General features: G+C 32.4%; 2 protein-coding genes across 7 annotated transcripts in view; both read left to right on the forward strand.

Moving 5' to 3' along the window:
- The window catches only part of LOC147073201 (uncharacterized), a 91,288-nt gene that overhangs the window by 50,433 nt on the left and 17,132 nt on the right, over window positions 1-23,723 (forward strand). For 4 of the 6 annotated variants that reach the window (XM_085945529.1, XM_085945528.1, XM_085945527.1 and 1 more), the window contains exons 6-7: window positions 740-994; window positions 15,571-15,676. In XM_085945529.1, coding sequence (XP_085801655.1) covers window positions 740-994; window positions 15,571-15,676 — 361 coding nt within the window. Of the gene's footprint in view, window positions 1-739; window positions 995-7,665; window positions 8,365-15,570; window positions 15,677-23,723 lie in introns of those variants that run through there. The other 2 variants (XM_085945524.1, XM_085945525.1) reach the window with 1 other exon arrangement.
- Window positions 20,239-22,301, forward strand: LOC147073202 (uncharacterized). Its single transcript, XM_085945530.1, has one exon. The coding sequence runs from the start codon at window positions 21,362-21,364 to the stop codon at window positions 21,776-21,778; it is 417 nt and encodes a 138-aa protein (XP_085801656.1). The 5' UTR covers window positions 20,239-21,361; the 3' UTR covers window positions 21,779-22,301.

The following is a 23,723-nucleotide window of genomic DNA, read 5'->3' on the forward strand; positions in this document are numbered from 1 at the left end:
AATTGCACACAGCGCCCGAAATTTCGTTTCTGCAATAGTATCCATATTGTCTCAAGTCAAGAAGTTCTTAAATGGATAATGCCGTGTCCGGAAACTTGTACGTATGCAGTTCGCCGTATTACACTTCACCGTGAAATGTTGTATCGGAAATATATGGCTGTATAATAGTAAAGACCGTCCAACCTCTTTAGATCGTATAGTACTGACATAAAATTCATGTCTAAATAAAACACTGTTTTTGTCGGTTTACGTTTACACTTTACAGGAAGCCAGCAGCAAACATATTTTGAAAATAGCCGATATACTGGATTATTTGTTAAGTTATGTTAATTTAGGTTAGGTTCGGTTAGGTTAGGTTTTCATTCTTGAATTCATGAATTTTGCCAAAATCAGTAATTAAAATTGAATTGATGTTTATTTTGAATCTAATAAAATTGGAGACCGGATAGTATATGGTCATCTTTTTCCGATAGAAAGCTCACGGCGAACTGTGCCACGGTGAAATGTTTTACGTATAATTTACATGCAACCGGATAATGCAGCATGAAGTGTTGTAATTTTTTAAATACCATACAGGGATTGTGTATTGTGTAATGACATTGGTCCCAATCGTTGATCCAAAGAGTACCCAATCATAGAAAATAAATACTGATCGTCTTTACATATTACATTCCTCTGTGAACGTTCTTTGTGTGTTCTCTCCAACACGACTGACGGTCTGCATCTCGTTTGTCCACAGTTATCGTCGTTGGCGTACAAGGGCAGTCCAGCGCTGGTTGCCGCAGTGAAACACCAGCAGCAGCAGATGCGGGGGTGCGGGCGGGGCGGAGACAGCGACGTCGGACTCAGCCCACCCCCGCCCGCGCACTCAGCGCCCGCCACCCCCTCCTCCCTCACTCCCCTCCCTCCCTCCTCGCATAGTATCTCCACGGCGGGCATCAAGCAGGAGGCGATGGACCTGCCCTACCACCTCAACACCGCCGACATGCACATGGTGAGTCTGACAGCTTTTTCATACACTGTGGAAACACAGCAATGTGGCATTTTCTTCAATACAATCATGAAAACATTGCTCTTATTGGATTTTAAAACTTTTAAGGAAAGGAAGACTCATTACTAAACTAGTATTTATCATTTACATTGAAAAATAGTTTTATTACAATAATATTACAACATAATATCTAATTGTAATTGTAGTGAAGTAAATTAATTACTCAGTATAAAATTGTTAAGCAATTTAAAATCTAGTATTATATTTATTTATATATTTTATAGAACAAAATATTTTTTTTTGTCGATTATACCAAATTATAGGGGTGTAATTGACATTGAAAAAATCAAAGGAAAAAATTGGGTACCATTTATCAGATAATTATCAAAGCAGTCCGCTATTGCACTAGGAAGACAGATGGCGATTTTAAAGCATAAGTAGTATAATAGTGAATAATAATTTTAAAATAAGACTTAGTACCATCTATGAGTGAGCGGCTTATCTGTCGGCTTATAATGTCGTGGGTCCCAGGTTCGAATCCTGGGTGTGGCAAATACACATTGTTTTTCAATGTGTGTTCAATGGCTTCCATTTTTCATAAAAAAAAGAAACAAAAAAATCTGTTTCACAAACCTCCACTCTGTGGAGGCCCATATTATTATGATCTTCTTAGGATCGGACATGGGCAAAAAAACCATCTATGAACCACTGAATAAGTTATCAAATCAAAACGTCTGATAGGTATTTTGTTTCATGAAATAATATGATGTCAATCAAAACTGATGGTTTTAAAAATGCATATTAGATTCACCATTTTCAATTTGGTATGTATTTTCGTTAATGTATCTACTAATCAAAAGTAATATATTATTATGATCAAACGATCCCGTAAGGATGACTGTCTTAGTGTGCACTATTCTCTTCGGTTAACCATTTACCTTCCAACGCAGTCTTCACCTCCGTAATTGCATGTGCAATGGTGAGATGATAATATTGCCGTGCTTTGATAACTTTCTTTAATAAAGATGGTAACACTCAGGCGGCTGATCCTTATCTGCTAATCTAATCACATGTTGAATTTCAACAATTCCAATGTTGCATAAACCTACTATACTCAGTGGTAATTAAAATTTATTGTCATTTGACGTGTTGCATGTATGTACATTCAAACTCGGTTATTACGATCACGGATATAGCGAGATCTCGGATGTAATGAGAAAACATTCGTTGACATTTTAGTTTATGGTTTTCTCCATACATTTATTCACTTTTATAACGAGCTCCTTATCGGATATACCTAGCTAAAATATGGTCAAAATTTTTCTTAAAACTGTTAATGTGTCGATCGTTTAAAAACATTTCGACCCTAAGCAATAAAATCAGACCAGACAGGATGCCACCGGGATCGGATTACATTTATGACACTGGTTAACACGTTGATCGCCATGGGGGTCACCGGTGACCGGCATTGGATTACGTTCAGGGGGCCATGGGGGTCACCGGTGACCGGCAAAGAAGACCTGCCTTAGAGTTGTTCTACAGCGCCGGCGGGCACGCACGCAGTGCATTTTTCGATACGCGGTGACCGGCATGGCCCTTCTGTATATTACTGCCACTTGGCCTGAAAATATGTCTTCCCAGTCACAAATTATAGGCTCACTAATGCACGAATGTACATAATGAAAAAAAAAGTTTTCCTTTTAAATTGTAAATGTGTTTTTATTGATATAAAAATAAAAATTAAATAGATTATAAAAATGTAAGTTATAAAAAATATGTAAATAATAAAAAAATAGAATAACAAAAATGATTATATGGTATGTATACGTATATTTCCAGTTTATGTGTATCCAGGTATTATACTACCCAATTTGAAAACTTTTATTCCGTATTTGTGCCTTTTCTGTTTATTATACTATCTAAATCTAAATATAATTCGACCGCGAAATGGCACCATGCTCTTGTCAACACATATGGACAGGTGACCGGCGAAATGGCCGGCCCGGCGCAATAGAATAAATTAACTTGTTGGCGCCGCGACGAACACATGTGGCCGGCACATCATAAAAACCAATATTTACGTAAAAAAATCGTCAAAATGAAAAAAAAAACATTATATTCTTTCATAACCTATCAAATAATACCTTAGAAACAAATAATCATTTTTTAACTATTTTATGTAAAACTAGTTAGCGATCAATGTGTTAAATGTCTAAGTACCTACTTAATTAGTGTTTTCGCTGACAAGATTGAAAAAGTATCCACACATGGTTGGAAAAAAATCCAAGGTTTGTGAAGTAAGTAGGTACCTACCAGCGTTCATTACAATAAACAACTTCTTTTGTTGTTTGTGAATGCCATGCTTGTTTCGGCAAATTCAGTCTGTCCCACCTTCCTCGGAATAGCCAAGTTCGACTGTATTTTACCTCAATCTGCAACAACAAATCAATATTAATTACGTACAACCAAAGTGGTGGTCATCACCAAATCAAAATAGTTTGCTATATTCTTAAGAATTCTTTTATGACGAATGTCAGCATTACAGCAATATTGACTGGTATTCAAATCTATAGATACTTTTTTGGAAAAATATGAGCATTCTCCATAAATGCCTGAAATATAGAATCACAGAACAGATTAATAAATAGAATTCAGATAGGCTATACCCCCAATACATTACATTTTGAAGCAGGGTTTTGAATGTGTGAGTGTCCTACGAAAATGAAACACACAAAGACGTGCAGTAGTGTGTGTTTCAACCTTCAAATACACCAATATTGAATGTGTGTCAGTGCATAAACCGAGAGCAGTTGTCAGAACTAAGTACAAGCTTAGAATGACTATTCTTGACATATTGTCTTTAATTTACCCCATATTCTTCCACACTCAAGATCGGTTGCATTTTAGCCTGTCACTCCACACCTGTTATAAACTATATACCAGTGGCCAAGGGTAGACGTAGGCCGTGGAGATCTGACAAAAATAGTGCACACTTTGTCAGTTATACTTATTTGTTTTCATTAAACTAAGAATACAGATTGCAGATAGTGTTAGTTAGTAACTTAATTAAACCCCGCCTTAGCCAAACTTTAATAGATGAAGAATTATGGTTTAATTAATGGCATAATAGCGCCTGTACGTACACGTGCATGGATTTACTGGAACCAATAGTGTGTAAATTAAACTATTGCGATAGTAACTGTTTGCACGAGCGTAAGCGAGACTCGTCATTGTATAATGTTATTTCACTGGTTGCAAAAATTGGTAAACGTCAAAGTGCTCTGCACGGTGTAGACCTTTTTTCCGGCAGTTCACCACTATCTTTCCACTGCACAAGTGTAGATATCGCATAAGTTCCAACTGTCGTGTGAAAATTCAGAAGCCACCAAACTTTTTTGATCCATGCATGCAATCTTGCAACTTCCATGATAATACGTGTTTACATGTACATTTTCTTGTTATAGCCGCGATAATATGTACTGTTAGCAGTAAATCCATGCATGTGTAAACGGTATAATTTTACATATTTTGTAGATAGAAGAATATTTTTTTTAAAAAATGTGTAAATTGAAGTTCTTATATAAAAAAATATTTTTTTACGAGTTTTCAATTATTCAGATTTAGTTTTTAAACTTTCTATAATTAAATTTAGTTGTTTAAAATCATCAGTTAATTGAATAAAAGCAGTAAGTGCAAATAAAGCATTTCTAGCATTATTTTTATTTATTATTGAAATGACAACTCGCTCTCCGTGTTCATTAATATTATTCACAAATCTCGATTCGCCGAATTCTACAAGGTTTGCAATTATCGCAAATGAATGCAAATTATTCATTCGTTTTTTGTTGATGTTTGGATAGATTATCTACGATGTAGATACTGTACGCCTTCTATATATTGATATCTACGTCATGGCGCTGTATGTGATGACAGTATTAGCTGGTGGTATTGCAATGGTTTTAGTTTCAGAAACGACCGCGGTGACCTGTATGTCCCGATACAGAAGCCGCAGTCTAATCAGTACTTATTTGTCCGAAACTTCTATGTATTATTTAACTTTATTTGTTTAAAAATCAGTTTTTTTTGCAATAGCTGCGTTACTATTTATTTATCTTCAAATCAGCTGACCAAATGCATAATCACGCTTATTTAAATTAATATTACTATGCATCAGGCAGATAGAACATAATGATAATAGTAAGAACACATAGCGATGCCGGCTGTTTTGCTAGTAATTGTTAATAGTCTTTCAGAATGGTAATTAAAAATCAAAATGGATCCTTCATATTTCAGTATTTTGTATATATATATATTTTAATGCCACATTGCTTTCTTTCCAATTAATCTTTTTATGTGTATATTTCTGTGTACGAAAGGAAGACAGTAATAAGTCCACTAAATTCACTATTTTTCAGGAGAGCTAAAGAGAAGATTGGGTTTTTGACAACTTTGGCTGGGAACTGCTGTTTTTGTGACTTATTTCCCCTTTCCATTCGCACACAGATTTATTCCTTGTTTGTGGCTTAGTTTTATTTTATTTTCATTTCATCACTGACTATTGTATCATTATTTTAACTCGAAATAGAATCTATACATAAACAGACATTTTTTAAGTAAGATAAGTATTAAGTTGGTATGAAAGATATCGTGATTTAATATTTTTGAATGAATGAATGCAACAAGAAAATAATTATTAAGATGGTTCAGATTTGTGTGAAAGTATATTATATTCGAAATAAAACAATATGTTTTAATATATTGTACATATGGATATTCATTATATTACGCAGTGTGTAGCCAATGGAAAGTTACTTACAATTGAAATGACTTTAACGAATCAATTTCAACTAAATCCAACAACTTTTTTTAAACTGATATTTAAACTCGGTAACCGGTATCAAACTCTTCATAATAAGGTCTGTTATTTCAGAATCCTGCTTGATTTTCCAATGGATATTCCAAGGAATACCGGAATAGAAAGTGCCGGAATTTGGCCGGCTCACTTTGTTATGTTTTGTGTTTGAAAATAGCTTATTTTCGTAAATTACAGATATAGAAACATCTCAAATGCAATACATCGACATAGGTACATGTAACTTAATTTACTGCTGCACATAACCTTGGTGTGACGTTTTTGGTTGAAAAAAAACATCTGCTTGTCGCATGTAACAAATTTCAGTCAACATGGGGCGCAGGTAGCATAGCGAAATATTGCATCAGTGCATGTGAAGGTGCTGTTTATCATTCTGTTCGGCTAGCCACGTGATGTCACTGTTGCCTCCGATTTGATTTATGACCATGTTCCAGTCGAGACTATTTTCTATGTGCGACTGGGCTTTGTTTGTAGAAAAACAGATATCAAAAGTTGAGATTTAAGTATTAATAATCTATGTCAAATTAACAATCAAGTTATTTTGGGATTGCTGTCACATGTTGTTTTTTCTAACATGATTTTTTATAATGTCAGTTTTTTTAATGTCCTTCGTTATGGAGTGTACATGATGGCGTGTGATATAATTTCACCAATAAAAGCAAACCTCTTACCTTCTCCTACCTTTAAAAAATAATAAAAAGAATGCAATTGATTGCTACATCCTATTTACGTCAACAGCAGACAAAAACTTAAGAAAACATATTTTTTTACTGATTTTTTTGTTTGTCATAAGACTGAATGGTTGGAAGTCGAGAACTCACTCTATTATGTTTAAATAATAAATAAACTATTGGATTAAATAATAAGTTACAAAATATTGTTTAGCTAGCTATACCGATGGAACTGCATACTTGACCAGGGTATATTTGTGCAACTTCTTTGCACAACCATAGGTGAACGGTGTCAGTTGACGCTTGGAACAGTGTTGTTGTAAAACGTGGTGATATGCGTTTCAAAATTCAAATATTCTCATGACGCTTATACAGTCAAAAGACTTGTGCAATATTATTATACACATGCTCATTGGTATTTATAAAAAGCGACCGCTGATTAGCGGTCGCTTTTTATATTTTCCTAATTAGCAAGTCTTGGGAAGTCAAGTTATATTTCTATTTAATAATACAAGATTATTATAAAGTTTTAATTCTATTTGTAGGTTAATTATTTTAAATATTAATATGTGGTTGTTAATTAAATCCATCACAAAAACAGAATGTCTCTTGAAATACACAATTAGGTCATAAGTTAGTTTCATTTAGCGTTAATTAAATATTCTGTACCATTAATTTGTAAGCTTTATTATTCTCATATTTATCTTTCTACATTAGATATAAGTATAACAGAGTTATTGTTTGTCTAAAATAAGGTAAGCCTTTTTGGTTTCTACAATAGTTCACAAGGTCACTTTTATTTTTACTCGACCTTAATTTTATGCTTTTACTATTATTTCTCCAGGGAATGATCTTTTTCTTCTTTGTAACATTGTAAGATACAAAAAAAAATACTGTATATTAAAACATGTTTACAAAAATGTCTGTAACAATTTGCTACAAGTCGTCTACGGGAAGGAAGGGATCTGCCTTGTCAATCTAAATTCAAATAAATTCAAAAAAAAAATATAAGCATGATTTTTTTCTCGCACTGAGAAAAAACTCATCCACTGTCAAAAGATATGTCTAATCTAATGATGAAAGACACAATGATTGGTATAAAAACAAATCCTTTCCTTCTCTGTTGACAGACGATTGAATGGGCGAGACTAAATACTTGCGGGTCGGCGCCGGCCCAGGCCAAAGAGGACACGGGGGCCTCGTGGCAATCCGCGCCTTCCCAGCCGTTCCTGACCGACTCCCACAGCACGCTGCAACGCTACCTCACGCAGGGAAAATTACCCGAGCCGCCGCCTCCCAACTCACCCGGCCCCATCAATTACTGCACCGAAATGCCCGGCCGGCGGATCACCGAACCGCCGCGACTCGAATCCGTCATCCAAACCCCGCCCAGAGCCTCCCCAGCGGTTAGAAAAGGAGGAAGATTCCGCCCCAATTGGCTGGAGCAATTCGCCTGGCTGCAGTACGACGATAGGTTGAACATCATGTTCTGCACTTACTGTCGGAGGTGGTCCCACGAATTACCGGATATTCGGACGTCTTTTGTGGAGGGTAACGGTAATTTCCGGTTGGAGATCGTCAATCACCACGACAAGTGCAAGGCGCACCGGCTATGTCGAGACCGCGAGGAGAGAGTCACCTTGGAGGGGGCAGGAGGGGGAGGGCCTCCTCCTAAAGAGGAGCCCCGATGAAGCTTTTGTAATGTGTAAATAATAATTTGTATAAAGGAGAATGCGGTGCATTTTTGATTCAATTGTTTACCTCCGGAGTATAGAGTAATTTTTTTAACAATTATATTGTACGACTGACGTGGGAATTCACATTGACCAGGCTAATATCAATTTGGGCTTAAAATCATGAATAGATATTATATTTGTATTGAAATTCATTTTTAACGTTTGGCAACATTGGTGCTATAGGCTGATTAAAATCGCTGTTTATTTAGATATTTATAATTGATTGGAGATCCTTTATATCAACTTAATGGACATTAAAAAACCGTGTTTGAGTTTTTTGTGTTTCGGACACATTGTTGACAATAGAGAGATTTCAATTGCACATGGGAAAACCAACTTCTCCCATATTGCCATATTGTTAGACCCGTTTCACACGGAACAACACATAACTGAATGGGCGCATTCAGACGGGGATACACGAGTGTCCCGTTCATTTATATGTAAATGCAGAATCTTGTCATGCCGGTGGCGCCACACAGGTGTCCCGTGTGAAACGGGTCTTAGTATCAAGGCCCATTATTATAGTCCGGCAATATTGCGAATTGTGTTTATAGTACTAGTAATTGCTTATACTTGGAATGTAATCTGGTAAATGATTTTTAACTCGTACATTGCATTGAGCATGTAAACATGCCGAAGTGCATTGAGTCTATATTGTAATAGGCATTAAACATGCCCGCAATTATATGTCTCTAAGCCAGAGTTGGTGCGAATGATTGTGTATTGGTGCATTTCTGAGGCAACGGGCATTGCACAACGTCTACGAGAAACAGCCGTTTGTCTTACTTACGCCTACTTATTGCGCTTATAGCGAAAAGAGGACAACATGCGTATACGTTGATGTCGATTAAAAAATTGAAACATCTTTTTTGTAAACATTGCGTCTGTGTGAGTATTGCTTCGCCTCAACTCTTGTTAAAACATCTATAATATAAATATTTTTTTGCCACGTAGTTAATTACCGGGTGGCAGTGTCATCCGTCAACATTCTTGGATGTGGCGATATGCTACTACTGCACTGTAAATAATTGTCAAACTATTATCAGAGTATCATTTGTTTTCTCTCACGACCCGGTTAAAACAAGTTTATTTTCATGTCTTTATTTTTCAAATTTAGAATTTACATCTGCGTGTATCTTTTATAGGTCTCCTTACCCCATTTGATACGTCTTCTCCCTGTCGTGTCGCATCTCTCATTAACATTTACATATATTTTCTCTCATGCATTAGAGATACATTAAGTCAAATATATATTACTTATGTATTATTTTTTCCTGCATTTAATTCCAAGTATAAACAATAACCAAGCATCAGAATACACAATTTCACATCGCGTCATTCTATTTATATGATGAGGCTCTCATTATTGTAAAAGCAGAATAATGACAATATATTAGATATGAATTTGGTTTTGTGTTTTTTACTTTAAAATGTTGAATTACTAATATTTCTTCAGGGTTTTGGCCGTACAATTGATGCCTGTGAATTTACAGATTCATTTTTGAGTGTGTATTAGTATGATTTGTGGAGGTGTAAGTGAAATGTCGAGTTGGACTATTATCTGTGATCATGTGATATCAATACCAAGGAGTGGTATTAAGGGCTGTTGGGTCGTTTATCCGTAGGATTCGTGACTTATATTCCACTGCAGCGGTGGCTACCAACCTTACTGATTGTGCCGCCCTATTTCTTCAATCTTTTGCAAATACAATAAAATATATATATTTGTATTTACTTACCTTTGTTATGAAAATTAACATGGCTTCCGAAATTTTCAATCGAAACTATTTTATTTTGTCGCCTTTTGTAACTAACTGTCAAGATTGAAACCCATTGGGTCATATAGTTCATCTTAGATCACAAATGTGACATACCTTTTTATATTATCGGTAACTCAAGCTGTTTTTCATAAATTTTAATATCTTACAGGAATGGCGGTCAATGGCGGCTATTCTGCTAGCTCTGTCAGAGATAGGAAACAATTCAAAATCTTTTAGTCAATTCAATAATTTGGATAATTAAAAAAACTATCGAATGCGCGAAAACATAGTTATTCATAGTTATTAAACTATTCAATATCAAATTAAAGAAATCCTTATAATTAATTTTGCTATACTGTGAGTGAAATATTTGCGAATTGGTTGATGATACATTTTTGGCGCGCAGTCTGTAAAGTTGGGAATCACTGCTCTAATATATATAGCATCTTTGGTGAGACCATTTGGATCTAGGCTGGTGAAATCCTACAAGGTATATAGGGATAAAATGTTATAAACATTTTTGGTTGTGATATGAATATAGGATACATTTGTTCTTTACACTGTCCTAAGTATGAAACATATATTATACTATATACATTTAAATATAAAATAAAGTATATTTTTAACTAATTGAATGTTAATGTTGTAATATTATGATATAGTTTATTTTTAATGTAAGTATGTAAAACCGAGGTTGATTGCACAGAAGGTACTAAGACAACAGGATATAAATGTACAGAATTTTTTGTTGACAGAAGTGTGCGTACCTTTGGAAAGAGAGCTAACTGCACTTTTAGAAACTTGTAGGAAAAAGGGCTTAAGTCAATAAATTTTATAGAAGGCTAAAAACAATAGTATTTTTTTTATGTTTTTATGAAACTTTTAATATAACTCATTTTTTAGTAAATATTATTTTATCTTTATTTTTGCTCTTGGGTCAGTACCTTGTGCTTAATTATTAAGTTAATTATGTAATGACACAAATCTTTGTGGCTTGTCTCCCTTTTCTGAAACACAATTAATGTGCATCTAATTTACGTTTAATTCACATCTACGTTTTGTTGACCCTCGATTGGGTCTATTGTCCGAACAAGCTACTTGTATGTTGCAATGTCAAATGCTCCTTGGTACTTCTATTCCTACTGTCTTAGTGGCTTCTGTGCACATAAGCCGTATTTAAACACAGTCTCAGGTTGCTTGTAAATTTAACGAGCTTAGTATTTTAAGCACTATGTTACTAGGTGTACGATAATAATCAAACCCCATGACTTCACTTTGGAAAGTCGGCCATTTATTTTACGTAGCCCATGCAGAAACTGAAATCTTGACCAAGATTCGATTCCTAACGCATTTTCAATCTCTTGCAGTCAGTGTCTCATAATTATTAATTTTTAAGTTGATTTTGTGTTTATACCTTGTTACTCCTTCCTATTTGACCCATACTGCAAATATATAGTATTAAAGGCTTGATGGAATAATTATGTATTTTCAAACCTGCCTAAATAAAATGTATGTTGCCACATTTACGAATTATTGAGTATATGTTATAATGATGTAATCGATAGCTCGATTTTTTTGTCATCACTTAAATTGCTTGTATTTTACGTGTTTGGTAAGATGTTTCCTTTATTTTTGGGACATTTAATTTTATGGCTTTGCTATTTGCTATATACATATCTTTATTTTACCCTTTTTTCAAATATTTTTTGTACATTTTAAAATGTTACAAATTTGCTTATTTAGAATTCTAAATAAAAAAAATATTAATTTTAATGCCGGATTGTCAATAATAATCTTGTAAGTTTTGGCCATAATTTAATACTTATATTATTTCTTGATTTATAACATGGAGATAAGTTAAATGTCAAAAAGAACTATCTACAAAAATGGAGTTTTTGAGACAGCAATGTATTTTTGACTTTTTTTGTAGATACACCCTTTTCCGCTAGGTCAGACAACTGTTTATTTTAAAGTTTTCACTTCCACTATTGTTTTATACTTATGAATTTTGCCTACTTTAAGCTTGGCTATTGTGTATATATTTTTAGAGGTACCCATCTTATTTGGTTTTATTATAATAGTGATATATATATATATATATATATAAGTAATGATTAAGTATATTATTTATTTCATTACACCATACTATTTCTAATTGAAAACTATAGATTTAAAAAAAAATGACTATATACATTATATAATATATAGACGCATTTTATCATACATATATTAACTATTTTTCATATATAAACTATAGAAAATTTCATAAATGAATTCCTAAAAATACAATAGATTTATTCAATTCTTAAAAAAGACTTATTTTAAATTTAATATCTGCAGGTACGAATTGTCGATTCCTTTCAATGAAACATTGTTTTAATTGTATACGGTTTACTAATACTATTACAGACAATCACAGATGCTGTATGACGTTGGCGATCTGTGTGTACTGGTAAATTTGACAATATTGTTAATGGTTAACAATTTGATTTTGTGTAAAATATCTTGTCAATAAAAATGTTAAAACGTTAAAAAAATATTCTATTTTAATGAGTGTTAATTTAAACTCTATGTTTTCGATGTTAGACATATTTACTTTTCGTTGATACCAATTTTGGGATATCGAACCATTGTTAGGATAATACAATTTTGGGTAGACCTAATTGTAACAAAAACGGATGCTTAAATCTGGGTGGTATTAAAAATTATAAAAAAATATATAATAGTTATAAATAATCATATTAAATATTACATAGGCTTTTTTCTCCTGGAGACAATTTTGTAATGTTTGTTGTTTTTACGATTGAAACAAAAATGACCAAGGACATGATAGTTTATTTTTATTACAAGTAAATAATGTATTTTTTACACCTAAATACAGCCATAATTCTCAATTGTATTATAACATATTTATAATTCAAATGATTGCTTATATCCCTATTTGGGATAGTGTGTCAAAAGGGCCTATTTACACAAGCATGATTTGTATATAAAGTAGATACAACTATTTGACTCTTATAAAAAAGAAACAGCTTGATCATTTCACCGTTGGTAAGCTTAGCAAGAGTGCAATTACTTATTTGATATATCTCACTCTGATTTTGTTAAAAACTTATTATACGATTAGGTAGAATACATGCTAGAATGCTGGGTTCTGCATGTCGTGTGGTTGAATCCTCCCCCTGGGCAAATGCACATGTTTGTTTTCAAGCACATAGATCAAATGGCTTATAACCATCCTATTAGTCTTTTAAGATACCTCTTCACCGAAAGTCCATATTATGGTCCGTCTTGGAAGGGAAATAGGAATTTACCTTATTAGGAATATTGTCATCATGATAACTAATCCTCTGCAAAGTGTTTAAAGGGTGTATCTACAAAATTCAATGTTTTCCCCCTTTTTTTTACTTTTTAACTTATTACGGTTTTACAATTTTGAGGTTTGGCTGTATTAATTTAAAGGTGCTAACTATTTGCACTGGCAAGGACAGGGTTTTTAGATTTATAAAAATCTAACTAAAATTTGTAAAACCATTTAAAATGCTGTAAAATATTTTGTACATTTAACGAATGTTATTGTTGTCTTAAAAATATGTAGTTATTATCTATGTAAACATACGCAACTGAAGATTTTAAATGTAAGGTTGCAAAGAATTTAAGGGTTTATAAAATAGTAACGTTTACAAATCCTCTGAAAATTAACTATTTTTCTACACAGTTATAAGGGCATATAATTATGTATAGCTTGCTTTTTATTCCTTATGGCTTAAATTTCCTTAATAGTTTTTGATACCGTACAATAACTCTTTATACAGTTAATTAAAAATAAAATTGTAAAGCCTACATTTCTTCCATGTTTATCTATCAATTTTTTCAATTTACTCTGATTCCTTTTTTAATTATATCAGTCATTCTGTGTTTGAAATAAAATATAGCTTTGAAAACAAACAATTTAGTATAATATATTATTCATCATAGAATAACATTCATCTACCTCATCCTGGTTTTAATAATTATCTTTGTTTTTTAATTGAATTTATATCGATTGTAATTTAAAATATTTGAGAAAGACAGACCCATCTGACAGATTCTATAAATTGGTTTGAATGAAATCTGAGTTTAGTCAGTTATTAAAATCCAAATTATTTCGAATTATTGGAATAACACTTGAAATAAGTAACTGGATTTTTAATTCATTTGATTTGTAAATATTACAAAATTATGATCTGGTTTGTTGATACGGAGATTTATGTTTAATAATACAACATTGTTAACGTTTTGGTGTACGTTATTTTACTGTGCAATAGTAATAATATACTATTTTCTATTATCATAAAATACAATGCCCTTTCAAGGACTTTTAGTTAGGCCTAAACAAATCTGAAATTTGTCACATGGACTGATTTGAAAATATGAAAAAATATTTTTTAAAACAATAATTTAAGTACCTACGTACAATGTTCTAGAAGAGATTCAATAATTTCAGTTATCAATAGACATACTTGTACGTACTTCTAGAATCTAACACTAATTTGAGATTTCATCGTAGAATGTCACTTAGGACTCTCAGAAATAGCTGCATGAAATAATTTATATAAACGATAATCAAATCAGTCTATTTGATAAGTTTTAATGTATTAATTACTCTTAATTGAGGTTTTTTTTAGTGGTGGAACATCCGTCATTTCTCTTCCATTGTACACATTCTTGAATTTCTACATCTTGATTATGTTTTTGTTATATTTATAGTGATTACTACATGCATAAAAATATATATTTACCTATGTTAAAAGGAATGTTGTACTTTAAAGATGAGCTAATGAAATGTTATATTTGAATGTAGGATCTCAAATTAGATAGTTATACATATTATTATATATATATATATATGAAATGGTGATATATTTGTCAATGAATCGTACTTAGTATGACAAGTGAATAAAGGTCTATCTGAAGAAGTCTGATTGTTTTATTGATATAAATTATTTGAACATTTTTATCTGACTGCTGCAAAAGCTCAACTGCTATACTCATACACTTATCACAGGTTTTGTGCAAGAAGTGTCTCGAACACCGATTCATTTTTAATACACTTAATGTAAAAATTATTTCTTGTCGTAAAGCATTCTCCTGTAGTAAAATAAATCATTATTATAATATTATTATTTTGTTAGTTAACCTTTCGGCTGCCATAAAAATGACATGTACCTGACGGAATATGTAATTTAAGTACTAAAGAGATATACGAGATATCGCATCTCTGGCAGTGATTGGGTTAATGACTTCTTGCACTAATCCAAGGAACACATTTTGTCACATTATTTTATACCTGATATATTTTTATATATGCTATTTAAGAATTTATTTTACACTTTTAAAAATGTAGTTGGTTCCCTTTTACACCTCACATAAAATTATTTACAATATTAATCACCCTTTTTGAGATTTTGCTGAAAGACTCCATTATTTGCACTTATGTTATATTTATATATTTGTAAAATACATTTTTTTTCATACAAACTTTTGCTTGTTTCTTCAGGGTTCAGGTGACATGGCCTCCCTGCTGAGCTCTCACGGCCTGTCGGAGTCACCCGACAATGACAGCATGCTACCGACACACCTCGAACATGTCGATGCCATGGATGGTAAGAAATAATTGTATTCACCATCCAGACTTTACGTGATATTATTTGTCTTTTTTTTTTTTTTACTGTAAGGAACAATACAAAATGATATTAGTCACATTCAAGTCTCTTGAAATCCATAAACAGACTAACTCATAATCATGAATAATGGCACTTACACTTTTTTTGCACTGTGATTTATTAACTTTGCATTACAATTGAATCTGCTTGACATGTATGTACCTTTGTATTGTTCCATACATTTTTTTTTTATTTAAAGAAGAAATTCATAGATATACATTTTCATGACTTGAATGTTAATCAATATTATTTTAGTTGTAACATAGAATTAAAGGGCATCAAGGTCTCAATTTAACCAATATTATATATTTTTTGTACTCAAATCAAAGTAGTGTCATTTCATGGTTGGTTATCATGCAAGTGCGGCTAACTTCATTACTAATATTGTCATAACACTTGGTAATTAATTATAAATAATTAATCTCAACTATTACTCCAGAATTTTTAATGGGTAATCATTCGCTTATGAAATAATGTATCTATCTATTAACTTTCTTTAAATAATAACAAATAATGTTAAATGATAAATTTGGACTGGTTGTAAAAGGTTTTCATTCATAATTATTTTAGTGTTGAAATCTGCAGCATGTAATAAATTCTCAGCTTAACAAGGAGTTATCTCAAAATATATATAATGTGACGTTAGGACCTTTTGCAACCAAACCGACTGGTGTATTTAATAGTACACCATAACCAGGTTGCGATGTAAAATATATCACTAAAGCTAAACAACAACTGCTTACGGAAAAACTATAAATTTAAGATAGACTAATTTTAACAATATTGAAAGTTTAAGCAAATAGTGTTGTCAATGGTAAAATATGCAATCAAGTTATCGATTTATTACTCTTATCATTTTTAAAACTGTAGTCAGTCGAAGCTAAACGCAAATTTAACAAATCAAAATAACATTTGTATGAGTAGTCAGATGTTTTTAATATTAATTGATTAAGTGTATCGTTTCATTGTGTTATTCATTTATCATTTAACCCATTTTGCATTTTCCCGTAGTTTATTTTTCTTTTGGTTGTATTTGGTTGTGCTTTGAACCTGCATGCTTTTTGTGGGAGTATTGAATAACGACAACTGGTTTTTTGGTATGTGGAATGTTTTCTTTTTTGTGCATTTTTTAAACTACACTACTTACCTACTACATTGATTAATATTTCAAAAGATACAAAATCATTACAAAATTTATAAATAACAAAATTATCTAGATAATAACGTAATATTACTATGACGTCATCACATATCAGATATAATTTAATAATTCGCCAGCGGAATTCAATTTTTTTTTGATACAACATTGCATGCATATAAGTAGTATAGGAAGGTGGGATCACAAGGTTATAAGTGTCAGTATTTTCATAAACAATAAGGGACCTTTCGGACAAAGGTTTTTATTTCAAACCATTGTTTATCAAAGGGTCCGTTTATGATTGCAATGTCATTTACAACCTTGTAATTCTTCAGTGGCAAAGAGTGCTATGGCTAGGTTTAAGTAATAAAATCTATATGCTTCACAATAATTACTGCTCTTTTCTTATATTCATTAAATTATTCTGTTCTTCAAATAAAATATATTTTTATGCACATGCAATTCTTAAAAAATTAACATACAGGCTTTATATTATCTAAAATTTGCAAAGCAAGTAAAGCAAAGGAGATCTGGGAATACTCTACTGATTTTCATACAAACTCAAAGGAGTAGTCCTACATTTTTTAATATAATATGAAAATGGCACTTATGTAAAACTGGAACTTGGTTTAGCAATTTTTATAGCGAAACTACATAAGGCTGACTACATCTGGAGGAAGATTCAATATCTTTGTTTAATATACGCAGTTCTTATTTTTCTGGTATGGTTAAAACATTGTTTAAAACAAGAAGTATTTTAAGTTAACCATATAAATGCTGGAATAGCTTGAGGACAGTATGAGTTACAAGATCATGGAAATATCGTTAGTCTTATTATTTTTAATAATATATTATTCTCTATCCAGTATTCCAGAGATGGCGAACCTTCTTCCGCAGCTGAGTTAGAATTGAATTTGAAATTTTGTAACTAAATCTCCGTGAAATATTTGATTTGAACTAATTAAAAGAAGGAAAACAGAAGTTTTTAACTTTATAATCTATATCACTAAAAATAATAGTCTGATTGTAACTGGAAATCTGCTTTTGTTTATTGGAAATCGTCACTGGTTCGCCATCGCTGGATTATACCATATCAAAAAAGATTATGGTAAGTTTCTACGCTAACCATGAAAAAAACATCAGTCAATTATGGGAGTAAATTGTATAAGTTTGATAGTTCTTGATTTATAGCTAAAGCAGGTTACCTAGTTTTATCTGATGAAGAGAAAAGAGACACCTATTTCATATGCAGCAAATATTATTGCACGACCATCGTTCGCCGGCGTGTAATGTGAATGCTTTCATATACGTGACTTTGTATTGTGCGGTAATAATCGCTGTGTATCAAACAGGGTTACAAGAGCCATTATTACACGTTACTTTGTCATTATAAAATGTTTTGTGTGTGTAACGACACTAATAGTTCTGTCCAGTTTTTATTGCTAGTTGCAGTGGCGAATACTCTGTTGGGGGAGGTAAAAGATTCGTAACTGAAAACAGTAGATTTGACAGTGAAATTATAATTAGGATACATGAGCAACTCGCTAGCGTAATATGACAAGTTTCTAAGTGTTTATTTTTGACAAAACAGACCTAAACATTGAAGTAGTATTTTAAGCTGCCTCATTGTTACTTTGTTTCTCTACAAATAAACACCTAGAACCTTGTAGTTCTCCACAAAATATAATTTATGAATACACTCTTATTTTGGCGTTTATAATCCACTAAGAAATTGTGGATATTTTTTATATTCTACTACCCGATGTCGCCACTGTTTTCATACATTTTAAACGCAAGAATTACAGTGTAATAATTTTACAGAAATGGCTTGTCATCGTTGAAATCATAATATAAAATAGATGATACTAATTTTTTTCACAGACAAATGAATCAATTTGTAATATTGTATTATTGTACAAATTGCATGTTGTGTTTATTTAATAAATGGTCATATTATTCCGTTACTAAGTTATGGTAAACATTACACAAGCAGTGGCGAAAGTTTAGTGAGCACTATTTATGCCAATCTACGGTCTACTTTCACCCTTCGCCAATGGTAACAAGTTTTCGCCACAGGCTGGTTGTGTTGTATGGTCTTAAAACAATAACTTGAGGGACTAGATAGAAGTGTGACTTAAGTAAACTCGGGGTGTTCAGTTTTGTTGGAATTCTCAATTCCTTATTTTCCATATCAAAACTCATTTATATAAGTGTGTTTTTCTTAAAACTGTGGTTATATTTTATATTATATATCATGAAAAACATCTATCTAAACATTCTATCAAATCCAGCGAGGGTTGAGCAAGAACCTATTTTAGTTAGAAGTGGAGTTGTACAATGAGGTTTCCATTTTTTTACACCTTGAGAGCTCCAGAGGCTGTTTTTTTATAGATTCAGAGAGGAGTTTATAGCTGATTTAAGTATTAAAGTTTAATTCTATGGTTGCGAATGTTTACACACGTAAGTATAACTTCTTTATACTGTTAAAAATTATAGTAAGCTATTGAATTAAATTTCTTACACTGCTATAATGCCGTACAAAAAGTTACCAGCTAATTTTGTTGTAAAGAGTGACAGACCGACTTTGTAGCTTTAGGGCTCACACAGACCAATGTGAAACATTAGCACCACCGCTGATGGCGGAATCTTCACATAGCGAATTTTGCATGTATCAGACCGGTGCATCATCATCATGCATTTTGTTGACAAATTTATATGTTTTAAAACAACAATTCTTACATTAAATACTCAAAAGTAGAATTCATCAAATTCCGTGTATGGTGTGTTTATATTATATTGATAAGTCGAAAAACGTCAAGTCTTGGGTTGGGGTAGCTATTTTTAACTTTGGTTTTCTGCGGTAAATCAGGGATGTTTTTAAATTTTAATTTGTTAGGAATTTAAAAAAAATTACTTAAATTTATAAACATCCTATAATCCAAACATAAAACTAACAGCTGCCCTGAGAATTGAAGTTTTTAGACTATCAATATATTCAATCCATACATAAAATTATTAAATTTGGATATTTTAAATCTTCTTTTAACTGAAACAACGATTCTTGATGGGAAATTGCATTGTCGAGAACTGTCAGAATTATTGAGAATTGACGAGAGACTGCATCAATTGGGATTTGGTTCAAAACTGCGCTTATGTCATATTTTATATGCGGAACGATTTATGTTAACAAAATGGTAATACAAATTTTATTAAATGCTATAGGTGTTTTTTACCATTACTACAAAAATAAATGACTTGTCTATGCTTAAGTATAAAACTAAAAATGCCTGCTTACATGGAAACCGTATTAATTTACTTTCCTGCAGGCCATTATAATATGTTTCTATCAACTTTTCTGCATTTGCTGTCATTTTTAAATTGTGAAATTCGCACACTAGATTTGCGCAAATTTGATCTTGTCTGTGAGCCGATACAAACATCTTAGTTGTTGCTATTGATTGACATTGGTCTGTTCAAGCTTTTACTCTACTGTCTGGTAATGAACTAAAATTGTATTTTGAAGGTGGTGGATTTGAATTATATATGAGTGTCATAGTTCAGTAACATTTATAATAAGATTTCTTGAGAATATATGTAGACGAGAAAGAATGACAGGCCTCGACGAGTGTTGAGGTTAATATATATTATGATGTATTGTAGAATTTCCTCAGAAGAATAAGTATCCGGTATTGAATATAACAAAGCATGAAGTGTTGTCGAAACTAATGTGCAGTTGGTAATGTCGTCTGTGTCGAGAAGTAGTTTGCGTTAAGTATTTGTCTATATTTTTTGTTTCATTTCGACAGATGGCTGGAACCTTTAAGTCAGTTGAATGCACATGTTCGACTTTGATTATTCTCGAGTTCTGTCCTATTTGATAGATAAATTAAAAATTTAAAAAGCTTAAAACTACTGTTCTATGATTAGCATGAGTCAGTCATTTCATCGAAACATCCTTTTCAACTCAGAAACTGAAATTTTTAGATATAAAATGATAAGAGTTTACTTACTCGATCAATTTTTTAAAAGGATAAAGAATTGATCTTGTTATTCGTTTTGATAAAACGTTGAATGCGAGTTGTGAATTAAGTGCGTCCTCAGTGTTTTAGTGCCCATCTATATCGGTCGATTGATGATTGGAATTGCACAGCATGGACCCTTTGGGTTGAGCGACTTGCTAACATCTGTTCCTCATATAAAAATGATGTTAAAATAGAGCCTGCCATGGACAAGTGGCAGAATGTCCCACTTTTGAAACAGTGGGCCTCAGGTTCAATTCCTGTGCTTAGCTAATTTACAAGGTTTTTTCCACAAGTTGTTTAGAACCAGTCAGGGCCTAATGGTTATGAACCATTACTTATGAATTTTTTTCGGGGAGAAACTAATATCCACTCTATTGTAGAGCAAAAATAATGATGGCTGAACTTGTAATTTAGTTTTTTCTAAATTGACGGTTTCTTTACAATCGATGAAATGAAACAAAGTGTATGGCATTTAGGGGAATATACGAAAGTCATGTGGAAGCTCAAATGTGTGACGAAATGTTGCTGAAATTTTCAGGAGAGCCTCCGACGGATGAGAATCATGAGCCGCCGAGCCATTTAGGCCTCCGGATGATAAATTTCGATAACTTGCACGACAACACAAAGCCGATACGCAATGGCAAGCTGACGCCCTGCATGGATTTGCAGGCGTGCGGGGCTTGCGGCAAAATTGTCGCCAACATAAAGAAACACATGAAGTCACATAATCCCGACCAGCACAAGTGCCCGTATTGTGCCTTGGTGCTCACGCGCGCCGATAACCTCAAACGTCACGTGCGTATGAAGCACAGAGAGTCCAAGGCTCATTTCGATAAGACTATGGCATTCAATTTAGCCACTTGCGTCGACGGTGATAAATAGACTAAATATTAATTGTATATTTTACAATACGTTATGATATCTCCATAACCATAAAGGAGGTAACATATTATACAGTTTAATTGTATGCTTTCATAGTATGACAAGCCTATAATAATATTGACTGCGTTTAGACAGAAGATGGTAACCCACAAATTTGTTATACATGCCTATATTGCCCTCTTAAAAAAAATCCATATTAATTGATCAGAAGATTAGAAGGCTCTAAAGTTTTAGACATGAAAATGCTCATATTTCTGTAAATACTAATAATCAGTGATAAAAATACAGAATTATATTAATTAAAAAATCTAATAACATGCAGTGTGTAGAGCAACGGTCGTCTGTATGCAAATATGAACTTGCGACTGGTGTTGTTTGTTGATGATGCATGTTGCTTTTTTTTCAATGTGTATTTATTTTGATCCAGTGCAAGAAACCAATGGGTTGGACAAATAAATGGCTATCAACTATTCCTCCTTGAAAGTCTAAGGATTGACAATGTACGGAAGCGCACAGTTTTTCCAATATCAACAAAAATCTAAATTTTAAGAAATGTACGAAAGTCGAAAACCGCCTGTACCTTCGTTAGGTACTTATCTAAATATTCTGACCTATTTAATTATTGCTTAATTTTCGAAATTTATATTTACTTTATTGTAACAATGTCAAAATCAATTTTATTTAGTAATAGTATTGAGGTGACAAATTATATTAGTGCTTGTGTTAATTTTATTTTTGTGGGTTACCGCTTTTTCCCTAAACATCGAATGATATAACTCGAATTGTTGTTTCAAGTTGAAACAGGTGTCTTAGTGTTGTTTTCAATACAAATACCTCTCTCTCCCGAATACATTGTCAAGTATTAGAGAGAAATGATGGAATGAATTTCATTCACGACTTTACCAATTTACTAGTGAGATTTAAGGAATGGATCGTTAAGTATTATCGCAAATAGACTGATTTTGCTCATGGATTTATTACCCTATATATTATAATAGTAATTAAGATATATTGCTCAATAGTTTTAAATGTTATATCTCCCAAGTGTGCCTATAATTTCCTATGTTATTGATGTGATATTTTGTATGTCAAAACCAGTCAAGTCAAGTCAAAACCAATTTTAGTAGGTAATAGCGATTGACACTTGTAGAATGGAATGGATGCATTCATTGCATACTTATTTATGTCGTATGCACAGTAAAGCTTATAAATCCTTCCCAGGGAATTGTAGATTGCTATCATCTACTGAAAATCATTTGTGTGCTGAGGCGCTAAGAATACAACCTTTTTCAAATTTTGATGACCAGTAACAAATGGTCACATCGAGTGACCGCATAGTATATACAGAAAAAATAAATGACGTTAGTTAAATACATTTGATTTGTAGTGAATCACTTTGTTCAGAAGTACTGTGTTATTTTTCCTAGTTATTATATCGAGATTTTCAACGGATATCATCGTAACTTTATTGAAAAAGCCTAAAAAATATATTTACTTTAAAAAATCCTTAAAGAATATTTTACTGAAGTGGGATTTGAACACGTCTTTCGTTCGTCGGTGTGAGGGGTTTGACCACTAAGCTACCGAACCGAGACCATCCTTACAGATATTTCCTAATAACTATACTATCTGAGGAATTAGATTCATGTGTTATTTTTTAATGTGTGTGGGCCCAGAGCATGGACCTAAAAGGTTGAACATGTGGCTGGTATCTATTTCTCGTTAAAAAATAAACTGTTATGAAACCTCAGCGGCCAAGATCTACACAAAATTGTAAAGCCAATGATAATAAGATAAAATACATAATTAAATGAAACCAAAATTAAAAATGTTTTTAAAACCCGATAACTACTAAACTCATGTTTAAACAATGGTGTGTAAGGTAGAATAAATGATTTAACTACATCTTCGAATAACTCTTGCTTGATGGTTTGAGTCTCTGAAA

The sequence above is a fragment of the Rhyacophila brunnea genome, unplaced genomic scaffold (genome assembly GCF_057557595.1).
Source record: "Rhyacophila brunnea isolate RB1 unplaced genomic scaffold, BYU_Rbru_1.0 scaffold_18, whole genome shotgun sequence".
NCBI lineage: Eukaryota > Metazoa > Arthropoda > Insecta > Trichoptera > Rhyacophilidae > Rhyacophila > Rhyacophila brunnea.

What these genes read in the sequence shown, in the direction of transcription:
- LOC147073202 (XM_085945530.1), top strand. Translation starts at nt 21,362, where the DNA reads ATGGCATTTAGGGGAATATACGAAAGTCATGTGGAAGCTCAAATGTGT.